We start from the raw sequence: 12,413 nt of genomic DNA on the forward strand, positions 1-12,413 counted from the left end.
CAATTAGTGAAGAGTGATGGTAAGTTGGCCAGGCCAGAAATCTCACCGGCTGAGATCCTCTAGCAAAGTCCATGCTGTCATTGTGTCTTCTGCGAGCTGGCTTCAGATGACATCTTTTGCTTTTTGAAAACAATATTCCAGACGTGAATAAGAAACCATGAGTCATACAATAAATATAATAGTAGGCTTGTGCCACGGCTGCTTTTAGAGCATTGTATTTTAGTGCTTGTTTAATTATCTGTTTGCTATAAAGGTTGGTAGTCTTGGTTTTCCTCTCCAATGTAAACAAAGTAATATTATTTCCCTTGCTACTTGCTATAAGAGTAGGAATTCTTAAAAAATTTTTTCTTGTTCTCGTTTCAACTTCCACATAGTTTAGAATGCGTAGTTTTCAAAGAAGTTTGTTTTTTAAAACAATTTTCCTCTAATAAGTTCAAGAGGTGAAATAGAATTTTCATCTTGAAAGTAAATGAGTCCTGTCACTACTAGTAAAAAACATATTATTACTGAAGACGAATTTCAGAGAGAGGGCTTATTGTCAGCTGTGACACGTCTAACAGGGATGGCAGTCTAAGGTCTAAGACTTCAGCTTTGGCAGTCCACGAATTTGATTTCTTCAGCTCACAGAGTTGAGCAAACTCAGGGGTATGGACTGCAGTTAACTGTTCAGTACGTTTTCTCCTTTGTGGCAGAGTCTTTACTGGAAGCAAAATGACAATCAAAAGTCTGCATGGTGATCATGGAGTCAGAGCCAAAGGGAGCCAGATGGTCTGAGTGTCATATGTCAGCCAGCCTTAGGAGCTGGATGTCCTTCCCTGCACTCCAGAGGCAGTGTTGTAGAACAGAGAGCATTTCTCCTCCTCTTGGCTGGTGAGTCTGTCTTTCCTGCTGGCCTAGTGCTGGCAACTGAGCATGAATAGCTTCTCTTGTTAAAATAGAACACAAAACCCTCTAAGGTTTGAGCAGATGAGAACTCTGAACGAGACTCTACATGCAGTTACCAGCTTGTTCTTTTGAATTTCCCCTCCCCTTCCAGTTCTTTCCCTTTGATTCTGGGTGTTCATCATCCTCTTCACCCCCAAGGGCCTGTTGTGCCCTCTAAAAAAATGGCCAGAGTCAAACATCAGACCTCTATTATTGTTCTCAGCACAGTTGAGATGGGCTGGAACAGTGAATGGACGGACATCTTATTAAAATTAAGAGAAAACTAAAAGAAAACAAACATGTACCGAAACTATAAAAGCCTCAGGCTGATGATGAAGGATAGATTTCTGTATATGAGCTTGGTGTAAAACCTAAGCCAAACAGTTCATCGTGACCAGGTCAAACAATGACTTCATCTTCTAAAGTGATGAGGCAAAGTACTGCCTTTTTCAAAGCATCTTTGCCTCAGTCAGGCAGGCATATCAGCCTGGTTTACTTTTGCAGATGTCTAATCTTATTTTAACAGATTCTTATATATGAAATGTATATTTCATGCTTAGAGTTGTATCATTTCTGACATTGTCCTCAAATTCTAGGGGGCACTTCATGAAGCCCAGAATGTCCTGATTACAAAATAAGTGTGCCAGAGTCATAAGAATGACTTCTATTTTAGCTCTTTTAGAATGTCATTAGGAATGCATTTAAAAAAATATTCAATACTTTTCAATCGATAACAGCCATTGTTTTTGATGTCCAAATTGTTCCATCTTTGGCCAATAGGGGCTATTTACGTGGCTCTTGTGTCCTTTTAAGATGACCCCATTGGCTTTGGAGCACTCCTTTCCTTTCTGAGCTCATGTCGATGTTTCAGGTTCATCTTGTACTTTTTCTGGCTCAGATCTGTAATCAGTCACACATCAAAGGAGCCTTGGCTTCTTTTGGTGGGGAATGGTTTTTAGAGACCACAACCTAGTTGCTGGGGGTGTTCATTGCTGCTGGGTTGTCCTTACCTCTAAACTTACTCCATGGGTATATGTGTATTTTTGAAAGGAAAAAAGATGAGTTCATACTAGTATTTCCAACTTAAATATACTATTGAAGGATTTAAGAAAAAGAATTTCTTTGATTATACACATGCATTTTCTGTTACACTGAAAACATCTTGGTTCCTTTGGACATTAACACAATTATTTGCTTTATCTATTCTATAGTGCACATAAGTATTTAAAAAATAATGCCAATATTAGTAATGAGAATCATGCTACTGAATGAAATGTAAGATTTTGTTTCAGCTCTATTTGCCTTTGGAATATATTCTACCATTTGTGTACAGTCATAATATTGTATTCTAAAGCAACTTATTTATTTTCTGTGTTCTTTTGCCATCAGAGATATTCTGTTAGGTTCATTTATTTCTATTCACTTCCATTTTTAGGGTGTTCTTTTTATTTAATTTTTTAATATTATTAATATAACATGTTATTCTAGAGTCAAAACTATGTAAGGTACATCCAGAGAAGTCTGTTTTCCATTCCTGTCTCTTCCACATAAATATTTAGTTTTTGGTTTATCCACCCAGTATTCCTTTTCTATATGTTAGCAAACATACTTATCTTTGTATCCGCCCTTCCCCCCCATATCCTTTCCTTTTTCCTCATTCATTTTTATGATTAATATTACATTGGTGAAAGTGGTAGTTTAAGAATCACCCTTCCTTTCCGCCCCTCCCCCCTCCCTTCAGTAATGCCAGCTAGTAGCTCTGAACTACTGAATCAGGGATTTGGCTGGAGAGGCGAGGAAGCACGTTTTTAAATTAAAAAACAAACAAACTTCTTTTAAATGGGAATATTCTTTTTTTTTTTTTTCTTGAAGCCATTATTCCAAGAGAAAAACCATTATTATTATTTTTTTTTACGTGTTCGCCATGTGTCTCTAAGCTGCCAGGAAAGAGTTTAACATAATTTAGGATGAAGCTAGTTCTTCACCAGCAGAGAAGGTGTTGCCAGATTCGTCCTGTGGTCGGCTGACTGACCCTTCTGACTCTGCTCAGATGAAGTGGGCATTTGCATCTCTCTGGTGTTCTGCACCTGAGACTTACTCCCTTCCGTGCCCCTTCAGCGTCTCCAGATCTTGCGAGAAGCACGCAAATCTCTGTCGCTGCTTCTGGTCCCTAGTTGATCACCCACCCACTCCGGGGTTTCCGGGCTCTGCAGCTCTGCTGCTCCCGGGTGCAGGTGCTGGGAGCGCATGGGCACGCGGGAGCTGGAGCTGCCCCGCCTGCTCATGGTAATGCCGGGATTGGAGGCGGGAGCACCGCCTTCCTCTCCCTTGCGTTAGCTTTCTCCCGCCCTCCTCCCCGCCCCAAGCCCTCTTCAGCCTCAGCTGTGCAGGCTCCGCACTGCAGATGCCCACCGGCTGCCTTACGTTCCGCGGCTCCCGCGGTGTCCGCCGGTCTCCTCGACCCCCAAGCTCCGGCCACAGTCTTGCTGCCCTCGAGAGACCCTTGCCTGAGCCGACTCGCAGAGCCACTGGAGCGAAGCTGCTACGTCGGCGGGGCAGGGGGTGACTCAGGCAGACGGTGCCTGCACGGGAGCCCGGGGCACTCCCGGATGCGGCAGGACAAGCTTACCGGCTCCCTGAGGCGTGGAGGGAGATGTCTGAAGCGGCAGAGCGGTGGTGGCGGCGGCGGCGGCGGCGGTGGTGGCGTGGGCACCATCCTAAGCAATGTGCTCAAGAAACGTAGCTGCATTTCCCGAACCGCGCCCCGGCTGCTCTGTACTCTGGAACCGGGTGAGGACCTGGGGCTGCAGATGGGGCACTGGAAAATAGTGTGGCGCCCTGGGAGCTGGTGGTGCTGCGCCTGAGCCTCAGCTGGACTCCGCCTAGGCCCGGGTGTGCCCGTGAGCCGCCCAGTGCGGGGCACCGTGGCTTGTCGCAGGCGGGGCTGGATCAGCCTTGGGTAGCAGAGAGCAGACCAGGGCCTGGGTGGGGGCAGGGGCCTCCAAGGTATGGAGGACCCGCTAATTTTGTCTGTTGCCAGCTGCCCCCTCCTTGTGGCCTGTGCACGGTCCAGTCAGGCTTTTGCCTCGACCTAGGGAAGTGCTGGCGCTTGCCCAGGCTATCAGAGGCCGCGCAACGAATTGTGCTCCAGCTTCATAAGAAGCCAGACCTTGAAAGAGGTGTGTGAAGCAGAGAAAGGCACAGGTGTGATACTTGGAGTCTGAGGGGGGCAGCGGCTGCGAAGGAGAAATCAGGTGCATTTTCCTGAGGGTCCTTGCTATGAGAATACCGGGGTCAGCTCTCCTGGACCCTCTAATTTGTGTGTCCGGGTAGGAAGAGGGTAGGAAATACTCCTGTAGCCTAGAGATCTTTTCTTATAGGTAAAGTCCGGGAGTGTGCCCGGCTGTGCTAGGCTAGGCCCTTTTTTGCTGTCAGCCTGTGTTTACACTTCCCTGCTTCTCCAGGCTGCATAACTCCGCGTCTGCTCCACCACCCGGCATCCCTCCCTGGGGTTTTATGGGCTCAGAGCTTTCTGACAAGAGTGGCCGCAGAGGGAGCCGGCTGTACTCACACCTATAATTACCGCTCACCTGTCCCTGGAGTGGCACAAGCTGGGTTCCAGGCGGGTTTGTTTTCCCCCAACCCCTGCTTCCCAGCGCTTTTGGGGACCTATCCTGAGGCCGTAGGGGAGAATCTGCGGAGGCACTGAGCCCCAAAGGGTGGAACACGTGGCTGCCTTTCCAAACCTCGTGGTTCCTTTGTTTTTCTCCCGGAGGAAGTGTCTAGTTACAGAGATTGTAGTATTTATTCACCTCCTTCCTTTACCCTTAAAAAAAAAAAAAAATCTCCTTCCCACATTAAAGTGTTTTGTATTTTTGAATCTGGAACAGCTGTGATTACCAGATGAAATATAAACCCTCCCCGCTCCCTTATTCAGTTAGAAGAAAAGAGGTGAACATGACCTGATTCCGGTTTTTTTTGTATGCAGGCGGCGAGTAATCAATTCCAGTTAAATCCTGCGACTAATTTTTGATCGGGAGAAAATAGTTGTGATTTTGACTAATCCAGCCAGGTTTCAGCTCGGCAAGGCAATTGGCAGGACTCCCAGCAAGTGCTCTGAAAAAGTCAAAGGAGCATATTTGGTCATACATACAGGGAACCTGGGGTTTTTAGGTCGGTAGAAATAATTCAGTGCGGGACCGATTTTCCTCGTCTTTGTTATAATAAAGCAAACGTCATGACTATACGCTCCTCCATTCAGCACCCTGTGTCTGGACAGCACCCTCACAATGAGGTTTGTTTCATCACGCCTTAAATCCTGCGTTCCAGCTGGAGGCACTCTTGTGACCGTTGTATTATTGCTCTGCACTGACACTGGACTTCAATTATTTTATTTTTATATTTGGTTGATTACTGATTAATTTATTGGGGTGGCATTGATTAATAAAATTATATTAGGTTTCAAGTCATCTGTATATTGCATTGTGTGTTCACCACCCAAAGTCAAATCTTCCATCACCATATATTTGACCCCCTATACTCTTATCTACCATCCCCCTCTCCTCTCCCTCTGGTAGCCACTAAACTATTGTCTATGTCTACAAGTTTTTGTTTTGTTGGTTTGTTGCTTTTAGTTACATATCCCACATATGAGTAAAATCACAATAAATAATTGGATAAAGATGTAGTACATATATACAATGGAATATTATTCAGCCATAAGAAAAGATAAAATACTACCATGCTGAGCGAAATTATCATGTTTAAATGAAATAAGCCAGACAGAAAAAGTTGAGGCTGAACTTCATTTAAACCAACTCAGAATAATGAGAATTGTAGGTGTACTTAATATATCTTTGAAAAGAAAATCTTATCTGTCTAGGCAGAATATGGCTTGGGCCATGAAGCTTTGAAAGTAAATATCTTGGGATCCTCTACTACAGCTTGACTTCAGAAATCTAGGACCCAACTCATGATACTCTTCTAGGACTCCGAGAAGAGCATCTGCATACTCTCATGGGCTTGGACAAATCAGACACATCACCTTCTAGCTTCTTGTCTCCATATATATGTTTTTAAAAAGACAAGTCTACTTTATTATAATTTTCAAATTCTGAAGATCATGCCTTTCCATGTATCAACCCCTAAGTAGTGGAAGTTGTAGAGAGGTTTTCAGTATACCTAATTTGTAGTCAACATCTTAGAAGCAAAAAAGTCATAAATAGTAACCATAAATTGTAAAACTGAATGCTATTGACAATGTTTGTATATCTTGGTCCTTGAACTTTTAAGTAATAAGTCTTGAAAAGTGAATTAAAATGTTATGTCATTGATTGTGAAATTGTAAGAAAAGGATAAATAGCAGTTTTAGATTTGATTAAATTATTTTTAAAATAGAATTTAAGTGGAAATAAAACTTGTCATTTAATTTCATCTCATACTTCTAATTTCGGCACATACTTCTAACATGGAATTCTAAATAAAAGCCCAGTATAAATATTAAGCATATGGTCTTTACGTAGTCTCCTAATTATTTACTTCTATTCCCTAGATTGAGATCTGAAGGAAAGAAGTTTTTCTTAAGTTGTGGATAACTTAGAATTAGAGATCAATTATATTTTTAGCTTGTAGCCTATCATTAAACATACAAACTTTTATCTTCAATAACTAAGCCTATCAAGACAGAATTTAAAAATATGTGAAAATCTCCAAATAGGATTGTTAAGGATTCCATTAGTGAGAAGGCAATGGCATTTTTATAACTTTTGTTATTTCCACTTAAGTTTCCTTAATAGACTTAATCTATGCAAGTATCCTAGGAAACAAATTCTGTAAGTAGAGAATTCTCTTTCTAGGTTTCATAAATATTAATTATATCACACTAAGTGATTTATAGTTAATCGTCACAACAATCTACTCAGGCATTATTATCCTACTTTTAAAGATAAAGAGTTGAGATTGAGACAAGTTAAATCATTTGTTCAACTCTAGGCTGAAGTTGAATGGAGGTCTATAAGACTCCAAGCCTGTGGTGTCATTTCTGTTGTTGTTGTTGTTGTTGTTGTTTTTGCACTACTACAGACAGCTGTGGAAACCACCAACCTATGTGAAAAGCTCCATTCTATGGCCATAGGATATTTTTCTATTTTAATATTGTTTTAACAAAGTTGACTAAAATTTTGTAAAAATAAGTATTTTAAAAAGTTCATGATGATTCAGTAGAATCAGGTTACTTTTTACTTTGATATAATTTATTTTATCCCAAAATAACAGTTACTTATGTGTTTTTCTTTTAGGAGTTGACACAAAGTTGAAGTTCACTCTTGAGCCATCTTTGGGTCAAAATGGTTTTCAACAGGTAACTTTATTTTTGGTTTTTAGAAATAGTCTTATTTTGGGCTATCTACTGGGTATACTTCGATATATTCTCACAGCAAGAAAATTAGCATATGCTTTTGTGTACATAAGCAGACAAGTCAGTTTTTAAAATTATAGATAAAATAACTTATGAAGCTACAAGTGGCCTGGGTTTATATTTGTGATGAAAAATTTTGTACTTTCTATTAATGGTAAAATTGTGAAAAAATTTAAAAAAACAAACGTCTATCATTTTGAATTCATAACATGTTTCGATTTCTGAACCAGTGCTTCTCAATCATTGCGTGTGTATTGCAAATGGATTACAGATGTGTTAAGGGTATCTAAGGGGGCACTGGAGCAGTCATAGTCCTCAGACCAGTCACATCTGTCTTAAAGAAGCTTTAATTGTTTACCCCAGTGTGCTGTACAAATTTTATCATACCCTATGGATGTCAAGATGGAAAAAAGGTCGGAAAGTGCTTATCCAGGTCAATATTATCACTCTTAATATTTCTTCTTTATTTCTAGTGGTATGATGCTCTCAAGGCAGTTGCCAGGCTATCAACGGGAATACCAAAGGAATGGAGGAGAAAGGTAAGGAGGATTCGTAGGGCTAAAATACAAATAGACCATCACTTTGTCCACTTTTAAAGTCTCTGGAATGTGAAATAAAAACCAGTAGAAAATAAAAACCAATTCAAAGTTTTTGTCTTTATGAAGTTTACAATGAATAAAATATCAAACATGTCAGATGGCGATAAGTACCATGGATAAAAATAAAGCAGAGAAATAAATTAGGAGAACGTGGAGAAATAGGGATAAGGAGAAAGAATTTTAAATAGCAAAGTGACATTTGAATAGGGCCACGCAGGACGTGGGCAGTGGACCATGAAGCTAGTTTGGGGATGAGTACTCCAAACAGAGAACGCTCTGGTGGGAGCATTTTAGGAGTATACAAGCAAAAGCAAGAGGATGAAATGGCTGAAACACAGTGGACAAAGTGGGAAGCAAGAGGTGAGAGGATCATAGAGGTAATGTGATGGGTTCGGGGGGTGGCAGATCATATAGGACCTTATAGGCCATAGTAGGACTTTGTCCAGTGTGAGATGGGAAGCATTGGGTAGTTTTGAACAGGGAGTAACATGACATAACTTATATTTTAAATGGACCACTCTGCCTACTAACTTGAGAATATGAGGGACAAGGGCAGAAGCAGGGAGACCAGTAGGAAAATTACAATAATTTACGCAAGTGATGGATCAGGTAGTGGAGATGGAGAGAAAGGGTCAGATTCTGGATATATTTGGAAGGCTGAGTTGATGTGAATTCCTGTTGGATTGAAATGAGATGTAAGAGAGATGTCAGTGATGACTTCACAATTTTGACCATCTGAGCTACTGGAAAGGGTAGAGTTACTATTTACTCAGATGGGAGAAGCAGATGTATGTGTTTGTATGTTTGTATATACAGGTGAGATGATGATGGATTAGATGATTGGTTTTGGATCTGTTAAGGTTCAATACCTATTAGATGTCAAGTTGAAGATGTCAAGTGAGTGTTTGGACATATGATTCTGATGCTTAGGAGAGAAGTCTGGCTGGAGATATTAATCAGTATTATTTTTGCTAAATTCAAATACCAAAACTTGAAATCCTCTCTTACATTAATTTATAAACCTAGTCTAATACTCTTACAATTTGAACATTGGGGATTCCTCAAAATATACATTAAAATGGTATTATGAAACATATCTTTCAGAAACAGCTTTTCAGGGTAAGGCAATCAAAGGTGTGAAAATATCCAGTGACTCCTTTAAAAAATTATTTACTATGGGAGGTCATCTGTCAGTTTGTGTGTGTATGTGTGTGTGTGTGAGAGAGAGAGAGAGAGAGAGAGAGAGAGAGAGAGAGAGAGTGAGAGAGATTGAGAGAGGGGAAGCGAGGGAAAGAAGGATGATTTAAATGTAGAGACCATTTCCTGGCGAAAAAAGGCCCATTCTCCCTGAATGACCAGGTGGCTCTTGCCCAAGCATAGAGAGCAATTCAGAGCCAAGTATAATGAGCTCATAATATAATATAGCTAATCCAATGAACTGAAATGAAATTTTTTGTTTTCTTAACAGTTTCCCTAATGGCTGGATCATTGCTTGGTACTTAGTAGGAACTCAACAAATATTAACTGAAAGAATAAATGAAAGGCCCTAATTGGTGCAATTCTGTACAGCAAACATTTCAATGAGGTTCTTGTGGATTTCTACATGTGGGCTATATCTGGTCTGGGAAAAGTTCTCATTTTCTTGTTGTATACAATAACTATTTCTAATAAAGAAAGGTGACATTATGTATTTTACTTTAGCATTCTTCTTTATTAATATTTTAGGTTTGGTTGACCTTGGCAGATCATTATTTGCATAGTATAGCCATTGATTGGGACAAAACCATGCGCTTCACTTTCAATGAAAGGAGTAATCCTGATGATGACTCGATGGGAATTCAAATAGTCAAGGTAATGCCCCTGAACATGGCCTATTGCCCTCACTTAGAAGGAAGGTTCTAAGAGCCAGATGTTTTCTGGATAGAGGATCAGGCCTTATGGTCTGAATGTCTGTATACTTTCTGCTTCTCATTTTATTTGTTAATAGCTTTATAATGGGAAACTTTGACTATGCCTTGTCTTCATAAATTTGTTTGTTGCCAGTAAGGAGAAAATGATAGGAGATTGAAATTCCCTTTTTTTTCTTTAGTGTGGGTCAGTGCTGTTAACTGGATTTTTACATAAGTCACTAAGAAATTTAAAGTTAAATGTATTTCACATTAAAACAAATGGGCATTTATTAGGGTCTTTGATAATTTCTTAACTGTCAGTTTGTGACAATAGATTGACTGGCAGGTCTGTTTTAAACCAGATGGTCAAGAGTTCAAGCCAGCTGTGGAGGCAGCTGTGGTTTGCCTACCTGGATTATTGCAGTTGAGGACAGCCTGGTGCCAAAAGCCAGGGACGCTGATTCAATTTGATCCTACTATTATTCTCTTACATAAGCCTCTAGGACATGGTTTTTGATTTTACATGAGTATTACAGTATGATGCTAACCTGAGGTAAAATTTATAGTCAATTAGCTTTTCCTGCAATTATTTATTTTTTTAGGCGAGGCAACCCTTGTTTGACCTCACAGATTGCAAGGACCTTGTCAGCTTACAATTCCTTATTTTTAATTTTTTACACCTACAGCACCTGGTCTTCCTAGGTGGTCTCCCATCCAAGTACTAACCAGGCCCGACCCTGCTTAGCTTCTGAGATCAGATGAGATCGTGCTTGTTCAGAGTGGCATGGCCGTAGACTAAGCTGAAGTTTTAAAAGGAAAGTTGTTTCATCTAAATTTTGGCCACCACAAGATAGCTGATATTTTGGAAAATTTGAAGATATATTTTTTTTTCAGGAGGAAGTACTAACCAAAAGGAGCTACTTTCTTTCTGATATGGTCTGTTTCAGCCAAATGCTAAAAAAATTTATGGAAATATATATTGTATGCTTGAAAAGCCTTTGCATTATCCACATTTCAGCTGTTTGGAATTTCAGAATATAATTCTCAGAGATGAAGTATTCCATATTTGAAATATTTTTTCTGTGTAAATTGTGAATTAAGACAATACACATTTTATAACAACCATGTTATTAGAAGATCTTTTATTTTTTTATTGAAGTGAATGCTAAGTCAGTAAAATGACATCAGCACCTGAAAATTGTAATCTCTGGTAATAAAATTATAGATATTGCCCTGATTAAATATTAACATTTCTGTCTATTTTATACAAATTTACAAAACAATTTGGTGGAATGATTTTTCTATTTTGGATAGAATGATTTTTATGTCTATAGTACAGGTTGCATTTTTTGCTATTTTGATTTTGCTCTTGAATACTGTTTGGAGTTTTGATAGCTAATTATTATATCATTTTTTTTAGAAAGAAATAATGTTGGCATCTATCATACATATGCTGAAATGACTTATTTTACTGGAGACATTATTAAAATAAACTTTTAATTTATATGAAATTATAATGTAATTTTTGTTAATTCTGAGACTCTATTTGTGTTAATTCTGGAAACATTGTAAGTAGAAAATTTGCCTTACTGATATTCCTCTTGAAAATGTCATATTAGAAAACATTAGGGGAAAAAAACTAAAAAAAGTTTGTTTTGGCCCACATGTATAAGTTGCATATACATTTTTAAAAACTAAAATACATGTTGGTAATCAGACTCTATTTAATGCAGAGGCAAAGAAGTAACTACAGCCTTCTCGCTCTCTTTTTTTTTTTTTGAGATAGCGTATAAGGAATCATTTAAAAAAATATTGTTTCTTTCTCATTGTAGGATCTTCACCGCACAGGCTGCAGTTCTTACTGTGGCCAGGAGGCGGAGCAGGACAGGGTTGTGTTGAAGCGCGTCCTTTTAGCCTATGCCCGATGGAACAAGACTGTTGGGTATTGCCAAGGCTTTAACATCTTAGCTGCACTAATTCTGGAAGTGGTGGAAGGCAATGAAGGGGATGCTCTGAAAGTGAGTATCAAGACCTGAAGAAGGCAGCTGAAATTTTTCAGAGAGTGAAATATTAGGACTACAATTTCTCTTTCTCTTCCTTGATACCCACTCCCTTCCAAGGTGTTTGCCACACCTTGGCAATTACCTATGACGCTATTTCCCCTAGGTTAAATCCAGGTCAAGTGGCAGACTCATGCAGCTGTCAAATGTGAAGAGAATGATTATGTTTTCAGTCTCACTTATAAGACATCATATTTTAAAGAAAATTAAATAGTAATTAATTATCCATTGCTGCATAATAAATTTGCTACTTAAAAGAGCAAACATGTACTACATTACAGTTTCTCTGAGTCAGGAATCTGGACATGGCTTCACTGGCTTAAAGTCACATCATTATGGCATTCAAACTGTTGTCTGGGGCTGTGGTCTCATCTGAAGGCTCAACTGGGTTGGAGCATTTACTTCCAAGTTCATACATGTTTTTGTTGGCAAGATTTAATTCCTCACAGGTAACTGGACTGAGGACCTCAGTTCCTTGCCGGCTATTAGTCAGAGGGCTCTCCGTCTCACAACACAGTGGCTGGTA

At 39.6% G+C, this 12,413-nt stretch overlaps 1 protein-coding gene and 1 pseudogene across 2 annotated transcripts in view; one reads left to right on the forward strand and one right to left on the reverse strand.

Annotated features, from left to right (window-relative positions):
• Positions 1-3,291: 3,291 nt before the first annotated feature.
• Positions 3,292-12,413, forward strand: part of TBC1D30 (TBC1 domain family member 30) — a 34,668-nt gene continuing 25,546 nt past the window's right edge. For both annotated transcript variants that reach the window (XM_006923706.3, XM_025041043.1), the window contains exons 1-5: positions 3,292-3,714; positions 7,221-7,282; positions 7,813-7,878; positions 9,664-9,789; positions 11,660-11,845. In XM_006923706.3, coding sequence (XP_006923768.1) covers positions 3,534-3,714; positions 7,221-7,282; positions 7,813-7,878; positions 9,664-9,789; positions 11,660-11,845 — 621 coding nt within the window. In that variant the 5' untranslated portion in view covers positions 3,292-3,533. The remainder of the gene's footprint in view (positions 3,715-7,220; positions 7,283-7,812; positions 7,879-9,663; positions 9,790-11,659; positions 11,846-12,413) is intronic.
• On the reverse strand, positions 10,505-10,623 carry LOC112472525 (annotated as a pseudogene).

Source organism: Pteropus alecto, unplaced genomic scaffold, assembly GCF_000325575.1.
Source record: "Pteropus alecto unplaced genomic scaffold, ASM32557v1 scaffold76, whole genome shotgun sequence".
Classification (NCBI taxonomy): domain Eukaryota; kingdom Metazoa; phylum Chordata; class Mammalia; order Chiroptera; family Pteropodidae; genus Pteropus; species Pteropus alecto.